At 38.0% G+C, this 17116-nt stretch overlaps 1 protein-coding gene across 2 annotated transcripts in view; it reads right to left on the bottom strand.

Moving 5' to 3' along the window:
• Positions 1-11952: 11952 nt before the first annotated feature.
• LOC149260762 (cyclase-like protein 3) overlaps positions 11953-17116 on the bottom strand; it is a 418966-nt gene continuing 413802 nt past the window's right edge. For both annotated transcript variants that reach the window (XM_089421058.1, XM_089421056.1), the window contains exon 6: positions 11953-12267. In XM_089421058.1, coding sequence (XP_089277184.1) covers positions 12142-12267 — 126 coding nt within the window. In that variant the 3' untranslated portion in view covers positions 11953-12141. The remainder of the gene's footprint in view (positions 12268-17116) is intronic.

Here is a 17116-nt window from a genome sequence, read left to right as displayed (position 1 = left end):
TTGACCGCATGTTTGTCTCTGCATTGACCAAGTTTGACTAAATTTTTCTGGACTATTTTGGGCTAATTCAGTCTATTCTTGGAGACTGAATTGACTGGGCTTGATCGAGCTGATTTGGAGGAGTAATTCTGCTAAGTTGACAAGTGTTGACTTTCTAGTTAGGGCATCCTCTTAACTACAATTTGACTAGACAAATTTGACTATGTTTGGGAAAAGTGAATTTTGTATATTGTACTCTCTCTCTTTGCTGAACTTTTGAAGAATAAAAAGAAGACTTGATCAAAGGGTTTCCCCACATTGGGGTTTTTCCCTGGCATCCACCAAATATTGTGTCCTTTTGTCTTGGCTTGTCTTCTGCTTTTTATTTATTTTCTATCTACATTTACTGTCATGTTAATGTGATTGCTAATCCGGAAATTGATATTGGGCTAGTAAGAAAATTGAAGTAAATTTCTCTTAAGCACAGAAAATACCATTGTTATCTAAAATTAACATGATATCAGAGCTAAGATGAAGACAAAGCCCAAGCAAGAGTGAAAAGAGAAATCACTTAGAAAAGAAATCACTAAGATTTGTTTGACAAGGACTAGATTCAATGGCCTCTGCATCTTACTTCAAACCTGATGACAAGCTCAATGATAAGTCTGATTATCATGCATGGAAGATGTGTCTTGATTTGACTTTGGAAGAGCAAGATGTTATGGACTATATGCAGGAAAAGATTACTAAACCTCCTTCAAATGCACCGACTGTCGCTAAGACAAAGTACAAGAAAGGTGAAGTCAAAGCTAAGAAGTTCATCAGGGATTCTATTAACAAGCATTTGGCATACACATCTATTTTGAACAAATCTAAAGAGATGTATGACAAGTTGGTTGGCATGTTCAAAGTTAGCAATGCAAACCAAGTTCTCTTTCTCAAAAACAAGTTGAAGGACATAAAGAAGGGAAGAGGTGAAGATATCCAATCCTACTTCATGAGGATTATCAAGATAAAAAATGATCTACTTTCAATTGGATAAGTTATTGCTGATAGGGAGCTCACTCTCATTGCCCTTGGAGGTCTCCCTCGTGAATGGCATGTGTTCAACACTATTATCCTCAACAATGACAAGATTCCAGGTTTTGATGAATTGTTGACTAGACACACCTTCAAATAAGAATGATCCTACTACATTCTCCACTCATGCTAAAAAGAAGAACAATGCAAGTTCAAAGAAGCAATGTCAAGGAAGACCGAGATTCAAAGATGGAAGGAAGGGAAGATGCTTCATTTGTAACTAGTTTGGCCACTATGCTAGGGAGTGTCCTAATAGAAGGGATACATTGGGATGAAGACAACAACCACAATAATTCTAGGGGCAAAAACAATCAAAGGAATGGTAGATTCAACAACAAAGGGAAAAAGAATGCTCCCACTACTCAACATGGAAATGGTCGACCTCCCAAAATATCAAGAAACTCCAGGTATGATGAATCTAATGTTGTAGATAACAAGCAAAAATAATTTTATCTTATATTTGCCCTCTCTACTACCTCTCCACTAGATACCTTAGAAAATTGGTTGATTGATAGTGGTGCCTCAAGGCACTTTACTGGGTATAAGAAAGCTCTTTCAAATTTGATAGAAAAATATACAAATTTGGAAATCATTTTTGGAGACAATGCCACCTATCTCGTGAAAGGAGTTGGGAATGCTACTCTTTAATTGAATCAAGGTAACACCATTCATCTACAAGAAGTACTATATGTACCCGATCTAAAGAAGAATATCGTATCAACAATGGAAGACAAAGGATTCAAGGTAGCATTCATCGATGGAAAGATACGTGTTTGAAAAATAAATTTCAAAGAAGCATTTACTCTTGGATTCAGGGTTGATAACCTATATAAAGTTGGAGGAAGCCTATTGGGAGCTATGCCTTGCGACACATCTCTTCAATTCGAATTATGGCACCGTGGTTTGCTCATCTACATTACAAGGCTCTACCCGATATGAGGAAGATGGTGACATGTATGCCCGAATTTAAAGTAGATCATGAAGGTGTTTGTCAGGGATGTGCCGAAGGAAAACATACAAGGGAACCTTTCCCCTCAAGTGATAGCAAGACTATCGAAATTTTGCAATTGGTTCATTCTGATCTATTTGGTATGTTGCCCGTGACATCTTTGGGAGGATATTTATATTATGCTATCTTTGTGGATGACTTCTCTCACAAAACTTGGATTTATTTCTTGAAGAAGAAGGATGAAGTGTTCACATGGTTTCGTTCTTTCAAAGCGTTGGTCAAAAATCAAACATGCAAGAAAATCAAAACACTGAGGATCGATAATGGAACTGAATATGAATCAAATGAGTTTAATAACTATTGTAGAGACGCTGACATTAAGAGGGCGAACACTACTGCATATACTCCCGAGAAAAATGGAGTTGTTGAAAGGAAGAATCATTCCATTATAGAAGCCACTCGTGCCATGCTTCATGATCAAAGGCTTTCGAAGTTCCTATGGGCGGAAGCTACCAACACTGCCATGTATGTTCAAAATAGATGCGCTCATCAAGTCTTGGACTCCAAAACTCTCGAAGAAGTTTTCACCTGTAAGAAACCTACTGTTTCTCACTTTAGAAGTTTTGTTAGGCCTGTGTATTTTCATGTGCCGAAAGAAAAGAGAAGTAAATTGGATGCATCTGGGAAGAAAGGATCATTTGTGGGCTACAGTGAAACTTCTAAGGCATATAGAATCTAGGTGCTTGGTCAAAGAGAAGTGGAGATAAGTCATGATGTCACCTTCAATGAAGATGTTGCCCTTGGGAAGATTAGTAACCTTCCTATTCCAAGAAAGGACAAAGAAGAAAATACAAGAAAGTAGGGAGAACCGCAAGATGAGCCAATCCTCGATGTTGAAGGACCAATGGATCCCATTGATCCACCTCCTCATGAGTCTTCCTCCTAAAAAAGGAGACCCTCATGGTTGAGGGAAACTCTCGAAGATGCCGAAAGACATTGCACCTAGGGGGACATTTCGGGAAAGTAAGAAAGCCGAATAGGTACCAAGGGTATTTAACTGCCATGAGCACCATTGTTCAAACTGAGACTTGCACATTTGAAGAAGCTGCAAAACACCAAGTTTGGAAGGATGCTATGAACGAAGAGTATGAGTCGATTATGAAGAATGATGTCTGGGATGTGGTTCCTCAATCCAAGGACAAACCCGTTGTCACCTCGAAATGGCTCTACAAGATCAAGCATGGAGCTAATGGAAGTGCTGAAAAGTTCAATGGCCGATTTGTTGCTTGAGGCTTCTCTCAAAAAGGTGTGGACTATGATGAGATATTTGCACCAGTTCCCTGATATACCACTATTCGTTCAATCATAGCCCTTGCTGCCTTGCAAGGATGAAACCTACACCAGATGGATGTCAAAATCGCCCACTTGCATGGTTCAATTAAGGAAAGAGTCTATGTAGAACAACCCGAGGGGTTCAAAGTTCAAGAATCGTCAGACACATGTACACAGGTTGAAGAAAGACCTCTATGAGTTGAAGCAAGCTCCTTGGGCTTGGTATGAGAGGATCGACAACTATATGATGAAGTTGGGTTTTACAAAAAGTGAAGCTAATTTGAACCTTTACTTTAAGGTTGAGAATAATAGTCCTCTCATCTTGGTACTTTATGTGGACGATCCCTTTTTGATAGGTGCAGACCCTCTTATTCATTAATGTAAGAGGGAGTTGGCTTTCGAGTTCGAGATGAAGGACCTAAGACTGATGCATTATTTCCTAGGGTTGGAGGTATGGCAAAAGTCAGGTGAGATTTTCCTTTCTTAAGGAAAATACATTGTGAAGCTACTTGAAAGATTTGTGATGGTGGATTTCAAGTCCGTGACTACTCCGATGGAACTTAACTTCAAGAAGTTATGCGGAAGTGTTGCTGGGCTCGATTTGGGAAATGTTTTTGAGTATCGTCAACTCGTGGGGGCCTTGATGTTCTTTATGAACTCTCGTACGGACATATGCTTTGCAGTGAATACATTGAGTCAATTTACGATCGAGCCTCATCACACACATTGGATAACTGCCAAGAATCTTCTAAGATATCTTCGGGGCACAATCACCTATGGACTGAGATACACTACTAGGAATGTGAGGCTCCATGGTTATTCTGATGTTGACTAGGCTGGCAGTGTGGTGGATCATAAGAGCACGCCGGGATGTTGCTTCTCACTAGGTTCTACTTCGATATCCTGGATGAGCAGGAAGTAGAAATCGGTTGCTTTGAGCACAGTCGGGGCCGAATATATTGCTGCTAGTATGGCCTCCTGTGACACTGTTTGGTTGAGGAAGCTCTTTAGTGAGCTATTTGGACATGTGTTGGATACCACCGTGATCTTCTGTGACAACCAAAGTGGGATTCATCTTTTTGAGAATCCTGTGTTTCATGACCGCTCCAAGCATATTGATATTAGGTATCACTTTATCCAGGATATGGTACAATGGGGAGCAATAAGGCTCTATCACATTGGGACTAATGATCAGGTCACAGATATTCTTATGAAGCCCCTAGGTAAGGTCAAATAGTTAACCTTCCGTGAACGAATTGGAGTCATGGAGAGACCCTCTTATGAGGGTCCCGTTTGAGTTGGATATTGAGCTCTGGGAGCTTCGAGGGGCTTGGGGTACTTCTTGGAGCGATGAGTGACCATAGGGTGAGTGATTCACCTTCCCCTAATGGTGCGCTGTGTACAAGGCGAGTGGTTCACCTTCCCCTATGTTAACCCATGATGGTTGATATATGCATAGGATGAGTGGTTCACCTTCCCTTATGGCATATGAGCATGATGAGTGGTTCACCTTCTGCTGTCAATACATCCTACCCATGTAGTCCGAAACTCATGGGAAGTACCTCTCATCTAGCCAATGAGTAAGGAAATAAGGATAGGGACCATAGTACTACCGATGGATGCATCATGTACTACCGTACTCCCTATGATATTGATATATGATCATTGGAGATTGACTTTGGGTCAGTGGAGAGTGGTATGACACACTCTCGATAATTTCTTCTTCATTATTTTTTCATGGTTTAGTAGAGCAGAGCAAAGCAGAGTATAATGGGGATGCCAGAGATGGTACAAATTAACAGAGGATTTGGCAGGTGGAGTTCTCCCTAGTTGAGAGGGAGTGTTAAAATTGGAAACTAAGGACAAACTCCACCTTGGACAACTTATATGATGAAGCTAATATTTTTATTGGATTCCTCTTTCCGAGAGGTGTAGGATTGATTTAAAGATCATCTCACTCTGACATGTACAAATGGAATTATGAATTTATTTATTTTATGGACAAATTATCCATGTTGGCCAACAAACTAATGTAGGCTTAGAAGCCCAAAAGTCGTGTCTTTTCATCCTCAATGTTGCATATAAATAAAAGGAGAATCTACCTCATTTGGACACTCATCATCACTCGCATATCTCTCTCTCCTCATCTGATTGGGTTGTATAGATTTCTGGGCAACTTCTCTCCACATGTGCGAAGCGTTGATTGTACTTTTCTGTTTTTTGCGTTGACCAAGTTGCAACAAGTTCGACCAGTGTTGACTGAGCAACAATTGACTTTGTTTGACTGTATTTTTCTTGGGAGAAATTATGTTTGGGCAAGCCGCATTTCTTGGCACAAATTTTGAGGTTTTTTTCACTTTTTGACCAACTTGACTACATGTTTGACTCTGTGTTGACCGAGTTTGATTGACTTTTTTTACACTGTTTTGGGCTAATTCAGACTGCTCTGAGGCTAAATTGACTAGGTTTGACCAAGCTGATTTGGAGCAGTAATTCTGCTAAGTTGACCAACATTGACTTTCTGGTTAAGGCATCCTGTTGATAGAAGTTTGACTAGACAAATTTGACTATGTTTGGGCAAAGTGAATTTTGTAAATTGTACTCTCTCTCTCCTGAACTTTTGAAGAATAATAAGAAGACTTGATAAAATGGTTTCCCCACATCGGGGTTTTTCCCTGACATTTGCCGAATATTGTGTCATCTTGTCTTGGCTTGTCTTCTGCTTTTTATTTATGTTCTATTTGCATTAACTGTCATGTTAATGTGATTACTAATTTGGAAATTGATATTGGGCTAATAACAAAATTGAAGTAAATTGCTCTTAAGCATAGAACATACCATTGTTATCTAAAATTAACAAAAATTGACACAAAATAGGGGTTGGGGGTGAGGAGCACGTGCTCGTCCGCAACACTATTTTCAACATGACAAAACGGTGGGGTGGAGGCTCCCTGCAACATTATTTTCAACTTGACAAAATCAACATTTTAATTTGAGAAGGAATAACATAACTAAATTGACATCAAGGTCTTAAAATTGAGAAACCAAATAAGTGATAATTTAAATTTATATATAAAAGCCATAGCTAGAGGAATTTTAATTTTATTTTATGTTTAGTGTTGTATTACTAACTAAGTCACCTAACACGGGGATTCGGGATTCGTAGTATCGGATTCAGACACATTGACCCCCCAGAACAGGACACGTAGGATTCATTATATATATATATATATATATTAAAAATTAGATATTTCTTACACATTTTAATTAATGATACAAATTTATTGATTTCAAACATAGATCTTCATCTATAGTATGCATAGTACATACAAAATTCAAATACATGTCAGTGGTCACATAAATCATAATTCATAATTCATAACTGAAAGACAACTTACAACTACAAGATAGTAAGATAAACACACTGTAAACTGTAGTTTTCTCATTAAGTCATCAAATGAAAATGTGTTACATAGGTAGTGCTGGTGCAATGCCAATGACAAATAGAAATTGAAAATATAAAACAACTACAAGTATACAAGCCTCAAGGCATTAATCCTCATCATCAACATCAGAATCAACGTCAATGTCCTCATCATCATGGTCCCCACTGCTCTCCTCTGCATCCTCCTCCCCTGTATCCATAGTTGCCTATGCATCTGCTGTTGTGGAGGATGACCCCTCTAAGTCATCAAATCTAACAAGCTCTAGCACTGGATCATTGAGATTCATGTTGGCCAATGTCAACTCAACACTGGTGTCCAGACCCATATCATCAGGAAAGACATCCCACATCTTTGTCTTTCCCCTCAACCACTCTTCCCTCTGCCTGTAAATAAGACGAAGGTTGGTGTGCACATACACCATTGTCTCTGCCCTGGACTGCTCAAGCTTGCTCTTCTTCACACTATACAAATTCCCATATGTGCTCCAATTCCTCTCGCAACAAGAGGATGAAGTCACCTAAGAGAGGAGCCTCATGGCTAACTGCTAAAGAGGAGGGCTTGTTGCCCCATGATTTTCCCACCAAGAATAGGGCTTCTTAATCTCCCTGTCTCTAATCACATCATAACCTCCAAATCGACCATTGCCAGTGGAAAACTCTGCAAATGCATCCTCCACCTCATCAAGCAATGTAGTATCCTGAAAAATCTGCCTGAATGCCTCTTTCCTCCCCTGTGAGATTTCACCATCCATGTAAGGAGGGAATTTGCGGGAAGGTCCACCATTCAGCCACTCATGGCTGTAGTATTTGGGGTTCAATGAGTGAGCCAAACAATGTAAAGGTGTACAATTCTTGTCCCATCTGCTAACAAGAATATTTTGTATAGGATCACAGAAGGCCTTTGGTGATGTCTCATACTTGGGGCACTCAATCTGTAGAATAATGCTCCTCATAGAATCAATCATGGAATCCCATCCCTCATAAACCTCTCCTAGGATGGGTTTGTCTGTATCTGCAAATCGAAGCAAAGAAATGATAGGGTCCATGATCCAAATAATTAGATCTACCCTCTCCCACCAAGCATCATCTAACACTGTGTCCTTCACGCTTTTAGAGGCTACCTGATCTTTCTTTCTCCAAAAAGACCAAAACTCAGAAATAACCATAGACCCAAGAGTGATCTTGACCTCCCTCAACCTCTTCAACATCATGAATGAAGAGGCAAACCATGTATCAGCGATCTTCAACAATGATAGATTGGTGTACTCCTTGTAGATAGTGAGGGCATTTGTATGATTTTGCACGAAGTTACGGATATGTCTTGCATCCTCAATAATGCTTCCAATCCAAAGCACATCAGAAGCAATGGATTTCAGTGCTAAGTTCAATGAATGGACAATGTAAGGTGTCCAAAACACTTGTGGATATTTAGCTTCCACAATCATGCCAGCAGCCTTGCAAACAGGTGCATTATCTGTAATGATTTGCACACAAGAATCAACACCTACATCTTCAATAACTTTAATAAACAACTAACCAATAAATTGTGCATCCTTATATTCTCTAAGTGTATCCACTGCTTTCATGAAAACTGGACCACTCAAGGAAGATACCATGAAGTTGACGATTGGGTGTCGTGCTAGAACTGTCCATCCATTGGAAACAATGCTAACCCTAAATGTTGGCCATGATGCTACAATAGGCTCAAGTATTTTTGCACCTCTTTTTTTGCCTTCGTCAACAATGTGGTTCTCAGCTTCTCTGACCCAGGAGGCACATACCCTGTTGGAGCCCCTTGAGTTAGAGCTCGACACATCTCAATAAATAGAGGTGAGCGTGCAACATTAAATGATATGAAGTTTTGATAGAAGAAGGCAATGGTGAGATCAAGCTCTTTCCGTCTCTCTTTTTGGAAAATCTTGTCCATTAGACCAAGTGCTCTTCTTTTTGCTACTTGTCCCCCAGTAGAAGTAGAACTCTCAAATGGAAATTTGGTGGTGGCTTTCCTCAAAAATGGAAGGAAGTCTTCATTCTTGGGTTTTCTTGATTTTGAAGCCACATTTTCCATACCAACAGTGGACTCCTTTTCCAATTCTTTTCTCTTTTGTAAAGAAACATCTTTACAAGCTCCAATCCCACAACCCCGTGAAGCCAACAAATGTTTTTTGACACGGTAATATGTGCTTTTGAAAGAAATGTGACAAAAGTTGCATCTCCATTGCACTTTGCCTCCTCCCTTTGCCTTGGTGCTTGTCCCATCCTCTCTTCTAACATATTTCCACAATGGATATTTATCAGTGTTGTCTTTAGGTTGTCCTCTTCCATCAACATTACTTGCAACAAAATCTAATGATATTGGGGGAGGAAGGGCATCTCCGATGGAGACATTCTTGCCCTTCATTTGCCCCCTAACTGCTGCTTTTGATTAAGCCATGAATATTGTAAAAGAAATGAACAAAATATGCACAAATTTGTAAACAAAATATCATATACAAACTGCTGTAATAGAATAAGAAATGCAAAAAAATGGAGCTGAAATGCACTTACATGGTGCTTGAATCTCCTTGCCAAACGCTCTACTCCCTTAGCTCCTTGCTCCAAACCCTTCTCCACTTGCAAACAGCTCAAACAATGCAAGCCAAATGATAAACAGCGTGATTGAAATAAGGAAATGCAGCGTTTTTTAACCCGCAGGAGCCCCTTTTCGGCTAAATGAATCCTGGAAATCAGGACATGCAGGCAAAAAATGGGACACGCTGGCAAATTTCGAGACACGTTTGGGATTCGAAGATTCCTAATAGGATTCAACAAATCCTATTTTGGGACACGTTTTTTGGCCGAATCATATCCGACACGCCGGAATCCGGTTCGCCAGGCCATTTGGACGAATCCGGTTACTTAGATTACTAACGTTTAGTGTTATATTACTAACGTGCTTTATAACTAATTTCTTATAAAAATGTTGTATAAGTCATTTTTGGATAAATACAAACTCGTGAACAAAAATATTGGCTAAACAGATTTTCGTCCCATCTTTCTTCTTAACATATTGCTATAGTCCACTCAAGCTAGCTAAAATAGAAACAAAAGGAACTACAATGTCCTTGGTCTTATAATATGGAAGATCCCGCAAGACAATTTCTAGTAACATAAGATGCTGCCACATCGTTCTTAGGATGGGTACTTTTTAATCAGGGGCCTTTTTAATTGAAACAATAATTTGATCCTCGGTGCAAAGTGTGTTAATCTCTCATTGATCTATATTTTTCAGTGTTGCACACATCGCGATCGGGATTTAATCGGCGCCGGGAAAAAAGCGGAAAAAATCGTTAAAATCGGGAAAAAATCGAAAAAAAGCGGGAAAAAATCGTTTGGCACAAAAATATTCATTTTTTTTCAATTTTTTTAATATCTAAACCATCTACAACATAAAATAAATACATTGACACATAAATATGATAAAAAAACTAATATATAAGATGTTTAATATCATTTCTAGCGCTAAAAGCACACATAACATTGAATCATGTCCTGAATAGTAAGTCCCAACTCAGCCTCAAAATATCAACAAAAAATATGATAATGTATCTCATCATGTCATAATGTCATATACAATAAAATGAAAGTCTAATCCTATTGATTTCCTCTGCCCCTCTTGCGAGAAAATGCCACAGCTTTCCCTTTCCCTCTAGATGTAGATGCTGGTGCCCGTGCAGGTGGAAATGGCAGTGGAGTCTGATGTGATCTAGACGTTGAAGAACTAGAAGTAGGAGCTATAGGAGGTAGACCACGTCCTCTACTGGTGGCAGGGGTAGCCCGGGCAGGTGGTGTCACCTGGAAACATTACAATCTCCCAATCCTGAAATCCTGAAAAACTGATAAGTCTGCTGGATTTTAATTGAAATCTAAAATTCTACTTTCTCCATATGAAATCCAATGAGGCTGGAACCACTCTCAAACATCCTGAGTCATTTCATGGTAATGTTAAAAATTTAAGTAAAAAGATGAAAATGAAGATTAAGGAGAATGTCACTTTTACTTTAAGAATTTAACATTACCATGAATAGCATATCCATACTAGGGCCTAGACTTGATCATTAAGCTACCCCACTCAAAAATTATTTGTTTCTTTCAAAAAACATTGCATGAAAAAACCCAAAAAAAGTTATAAAACTATGCTGTCCTGAGCCCCCACGATTTTTTCGTTAAAAATCGCGTTTTTTTCGAAAAAATCGCGATTTTTTGAAAAAAGCGCGATTTTTTCAGTAAAAATCGGCAAAAAAAAAAATAGGCGATTTTTTCGTATAAAAATCGCGATTTGATCGGCAAGATGAAAAAATCGCGATTTTCCGATAAAATTTTTATCGCGATTTTAACAACACTGATATTTTTTGAGGTACAAAAGCACATTGATTTCTTAGATTGTTGTTTGTCAAGCTGTAAACCCATAATTATTGAAAGGAAAGCAAACACTATGAGAAACAGTAAAGAAAACCCTTGCACACAGAGAATGCATAATTATTGAAAACCCTTGGTGTGAGAAAACTTCGAAATCCCATAATTATTGAAAGCAACACAAATATTGAGAAACAATTGGAAAAACCCTGTCGACAAAGAGAGAATGCATTCGAGATTAGATATGTTTATCTTATTTAACTATGAAGATATTTTGGAAATGTGCTTGTTCATATATGTCACAAGATGAAAGAAAATCTTACAATTGAGAAGTAACACATTATATAAACTAGGGAAATATACGTTTTAAATGGTTTATAATGTTAACATTTCTCGCCAATATCATGCATTCGATCAAATGAGTTAATAAGCAAAGTTACCACCAACTTTGTTACATATTCAATAGAACATCTTATAACAACGAGGCCAAATAATGAGATATGGAGCTGGGACCCATAGTTCAAGCTTGGCTTATGTTACAAGCAACATTTGAGTAAATATGCAATTACATTCTGAAATTTAAATAAATTATGACTTTCATGATAGATCAATTTCATTGAATTTTGATTTGACACCAATTCGCCATCAATTAAAGTTCATGGCAATATAGAATTGTTACAACATTTTCTATGAAAATGTAACAGTTGCTACCAATAGAAATACATGACATATTCTCACATCAAAATGCTTCATGTCCATACGAGAGAACTCATAATAAAATCCTTTCTAGCCTTAATAAGCTTGCTAATTTTCAAAATACACATGAAAACAAAAATAATATCTACAATTGACAGATAAACATTGTATTCAATTTTACTCCTTTACGAATAAAATATATCCAAATTATTCCCAAGCATTTAGGTTCTATTCTTTGTTGGCACGTAGAAAATCACATAAGAATCTAGTCCATCAAAATGCATCTTATTGGTGATCCCTCTGCACCCAACAGCCTTAAGTGCAAGCAATGTAATGAATAAACCCCTGGATCGATGTCTTCTAACTTCAAGCCTTCTACCAAAATGATTTCCTGAAATGTCATTTCACAAAACATTAATGGGCAATTAAGACACAAAACATTTCCATGCTGTTAAAGTCGATAATATTGGCATGCGTTGAAGTGATTATAAATCATAGGAATGCATAGGCACACCCTCACTACATCATAAGAAAGAGGAACCAAACAAAGGGAAACTAACTAATCTAATATGAACTACAACAAATATATAAAATACTTGTATTTTAAAAGAATATTAGCCCTTTTGGAATATCAATTCCATAGCCATTTACCAATAGTCTGAAATCACAAATATTGAAATCTGAAGTAGCGTGCTAGAAAAATGACGTGAGTGCATTTCCTTTTATTTGCTCTCAAGTTACTAGGAATGCAATTGAAACTGATCTGTCACTGAAAGGCATATATATCAAATACTGTAATATGTATTATATCCATTATAACACATTAACTCTCTTTTCCAAAGTCATATGTATCAAATACTGTAATATGTATTATATCCATGGTAACACATTAACTCTCTTGTTCAAAGTCTCATTTCATACGGAAAATTTTAAGTATCAAAGCTTATCGTAAAGTTTAGAAATTTTGGCGAATCTTACTAGTTCCTAATATGCAAATCGTCAAATGTCTAGTGATATTTTTGTAGAAATATTTAGATTTCCAATGATTTTATATTACTCTATATAAAATTTTGGCAATTGTTTGGGTAAAATAATTTTGAATTGTAAAATTTGGGTGAATCATTGTTAGAAAAAATGGAAATTGGTGAATCTTTTTTTTTTTTTGAAAAAACATGGAAAATTAACCCACCTACGAATATTAGCCCCTAAATTTTCCCCTGCTTTTCATGAAAAATTATATAATCTTATTGAACATGAACAGTTACAACATGAATGAAGTAATTCCTTAAAATAAGTCATCGAAGGAATTAGATGAATTTGCGTGTGTTAGTAACTTGAATGATAAGCTGCCTCACTAGGCATGTGTCCCAGGCCAATATCTTGCTTGATACCATTAATTGTATAGATTGCCACTGGCAATACTTTATAAGTTTATTCTGTGACCTCATAATGTAAAGCATCTCACCCAATGGCTTATCTTCTTTGGTGGAATATTCTCAGAGTCCAGCCTTCCAAGGGAAGCATATGATGTCAATTTGGCGACCCACAAACTCAGCCAGGAAAGCAGGCCCTTACTTCTATGCTAAAAATTCATATTCTTAATGTGATTCTTCCAATACGGTAGTGGCAACCTTCAGCTTTGTGATGCTCTCCGCACATTTAAGACGAACATTTCTATTGATATTTTTTTATATTAAATTAAATAAAATCAGTACAAAATGTCGAGTATGTGATATCTTAGTAGCCTAATTCTTCCTAGCCTGAGACTTAGTATCTCCCGATTTACTTTAGGTACAGTGTTTTCATCTTAGACTTCTGCGACCATGTTGTCTTTCATAATAGAGTGTTTACTAGTGTGTCAATACATTCGCACTAAGGTATGATTTCATCAATTGTGACAGACAGATCTTCCACTCCAATCGTATATATTTATATGTCACTTTGTCGTTGAAATTTTCTTGATCCCAATTTTTGGGTGCTCAGTGTGTAATAAAACTTCATTACTCTTATCAGATATTCAGTTTTTCCACTTTAATTGATTTTGTGAAGGTTTTCTCATCTAGGTTTGGACTTTAACCTCAGATAAATTCCTTGATTCAAATGGATCAGGGGATGTCTCCTTGTCAATTTTTGGGATTAATGGATCCTAACGTCTGAATTTCTTGTACTTCCACAAGCAAGGGTTGACTATGATTCCTTAAATAAGCAATTTCCCTGTCTTTGACAATATGTTTGTCAAAATTTTTCTTGACATCTTGCTTCATCTGTTGCGAGTCTTGGTCACATAGCATTGTAACATCTTCAGAATTGGTACAAGTCAAAGACTGTTTTCTCCAATTCTTGTAGTCGTTTTATGAAAATAATTCTCTTGTTAACCTGTTCTTTCAATGAAACCATTTGTCTTGCAAACCTGCTCTTTCAATTTGCATCCAGTGTATGCACTTCAATTGAAGATCTTCTTTCTCATTTTCAAGATCCTTAATTTTCTTCATTTACACTTCATTTTCCTTATTATTTTCTACTTTTGTTTTAAACAATCAATTTCACAACCAGGGAACTTGTTTTCACTTTGTAAGTTGATATCTTTATTGTGTTACTCAATCTTTAAGAATTTTTTAGAAAATTCCTAACACACAATGCAAAGAATCCTCTCGTCTTATAATGGATCATGAACCAGTCATATGCGAGACCACGTAGATATTTCGAGGCTATTGAAAATTATTGTGTCATATTTTGGTAGACGCACATCAAAATAGTTTTCAATTTATTTGACCCAGATTTCAATTCATGCATTACATTGGACATCGAAATCTGGAATTTTTGTGATGAATGCCATGGTTACAAATTTTAGATTAATGCCTTTTTCTCGACAACTAAGAAATTAAATGGTTATGTTACCTACTAAAAATTCCTCGGAAATTCCAATTTCACTTTATATTTACCTGTTAAAAATTCCTTGGAAATTCCAACTGTATTCTCCGTGACAGATTTTTATCAGCAGATTTCCTTTCCGTCGAACTAAATTTATTTGAAAGTATCATGTCCTTCACATATTTTGAGATGAGCGTATCATGTCCTTCACATATTTCGAGATGTTGGCTCAGAATTGATCCCTCATGTTGTCTTCACGATATAAGCAGCGAAAAGATCTTGACCTTGCACTCCGATTCTTTTTTTGTGTTTTGTTGGTTGGTATACTGTTAGTACTACATTTATGATATGCCTAGAAAATCTGACAACGACAGGCATGAAGATACACTGCTACCAGCAGATAACATGGCCAGAGGCTAGCTGGAAAGCCAAAGTCTCTTTGTTTGTTTTGGAAGTTTTTCTGGCTTATTTTCCAGTCTAATTTTCCCAGAATCCAGCAGTGATTTATGGGAATCACACGTTTGACTTGTGAACTCTCTATAATCCAAGTGTGCCAGGGTTTTTCAAGGTGCTGAACCCATATATGCAGTCAAAAACCCAGTTTAAACAACACAAATCAAGATTCGACCAAAAAAAATTCATTGGATTCTGGGCAAAAACTCCAAAACGTTTTGTTATGAAACCAAAGTGTCCATAACTCTAGCTTCCACATAAAACATAAGCATAGAAATTAAGAAGGCTCACTGTGGACAAAATATATATATATATATTTCTGATCCCAATTGTTATGGAACAAGAGGGGTCACTCCCCCCACACTAGTGGTGAGTCAATTTCCACTTGTGGGTGGTGTGCGACACCGACCAACCTTTTCATTTTCTTACTACTACGGTTCACGGACTATGCTTATCACCAACACTTAGATTATTTTTCGTTAAGTGTTCATTTATGCATATAAATGCAGCGAAAATACATTCATCAACATTTACTTCATAAACATGTACAATATCGCAATAAACAATAATAATAATACACACATTCATGAAGGGAGGGACAAATCCCAATTAAGTCTTCCCAATCACTTATAAAATCTTCTGCAAAGTTATTTTACAAGTCTACAATGTTTTACAATTGTGCAACAATTTTCCCTGGCACACTAATCCGTGCAGTCTGTTGTGCAAGCTTGCACACCTATCTACCTATGTCGTGCAATCCTCCACACTGTTCACTCGAACTGGTTGTGCAACTCATGCACAATTTTCGTTCAACCTGCCCGGGTCGTGTAGCCCACCTTGGTTGTGTAGGCCATCCGGGTCGTGCGACCTACCCGAGTCGTGTAGGAACTTTGTTTGACAAACCCATGTCAAAATTTTGTTCAACAAACTCGTTTCCAAAACTCTGTGTCGAACTCGTTCAATAACTTGTTTCCAAACCCGTGCATCGACACTCGTTTCAAAATCTCGTTCAAGATTTTTGTTCACAAAATCTGTTTAGCCCAAACTCGTGAAGAATCGTTCTGCCCATCAGTGCGGGTACAGGCCCTGTCACGCCCTCGCACACGCTGCAGTTCACCGGAATGACACTTTAGACTCGTTTGTCCTTTTGAACTCAGTTGAGATGATGCCTTAAACAAACTTCACTTTGTTCAATATATATGGTCGTTTTCCCAATGAATTATCAAATGACCTGTTTGTTTGTTTCACCCCGCTGACCCGTGTGTTGAACCCGTGTGACTCGTTTGGGCGAATGCCCTCACACAACTTTGCTCATGCGTTTGAGTGGACGCTCTCTGCGCCCTCGCATGACTTCGCTCGTTCGTTTGGGAATCGGGTGGATGCCCTTGCATGACTTTGCCTGTTCGTTCGGGTGGATGCCCTCACACGACTTTGCGTGATCGCACTTATCGTCTGCATGCCCGTTCGCATGTTCGTACGCACGCCCATCCGCACGTTTGTCTGCACGACTTTAACCAAACTCGCCATCTGCACGTCTTTAACCGAACTTGTCTGCACGCTCCTTTAACCGAACTCACCATCCACATGCCTTTAATCGAACTTGTCCACACGCGCTTTTAACTGAACTCGCCATCCACATGCCTTTAACTGAACTTGTCTGAATGCTCCTTTAACTGAGCATGAGTCGCATTTAATCAAACACTGGCACCCATTGCTACAACGCGCTTGCCACTACGTCTGCATGCCCATTGCACAACTCAAGTGCGCCCGTACTTGCATTGTAAGTTTTTTGACTCTCTCACTCGCCGATGGTCATCACAGGCACTTGACCAACTCGAGGCCTTGACATCCTCCCCCACTATAAAAAAGCTGTTGCCCTCGACAACACCATCTCAGTAAACTCCATTACCAAGATC

Source organism: Pinus tabuliformis, chromosome 6 (assembly GCF_031772625.1).
Source record: "Pinus tabuliformis cultivar Carrire ecotype Pingquan chromosome 6, CPIR1, whole genome shotgun sequence".
Lineage (NCBI taxonomy): Eukaryota > Viridiplantae > Streptophyta > Pinopsida > Pinales > Pinaceae > Pinus > Pinus tabuliformis.
Note: the sequence above shows the minus strand (reverse complement) of the source record. Positions and strands in the feature narration are given on the sequence as shown.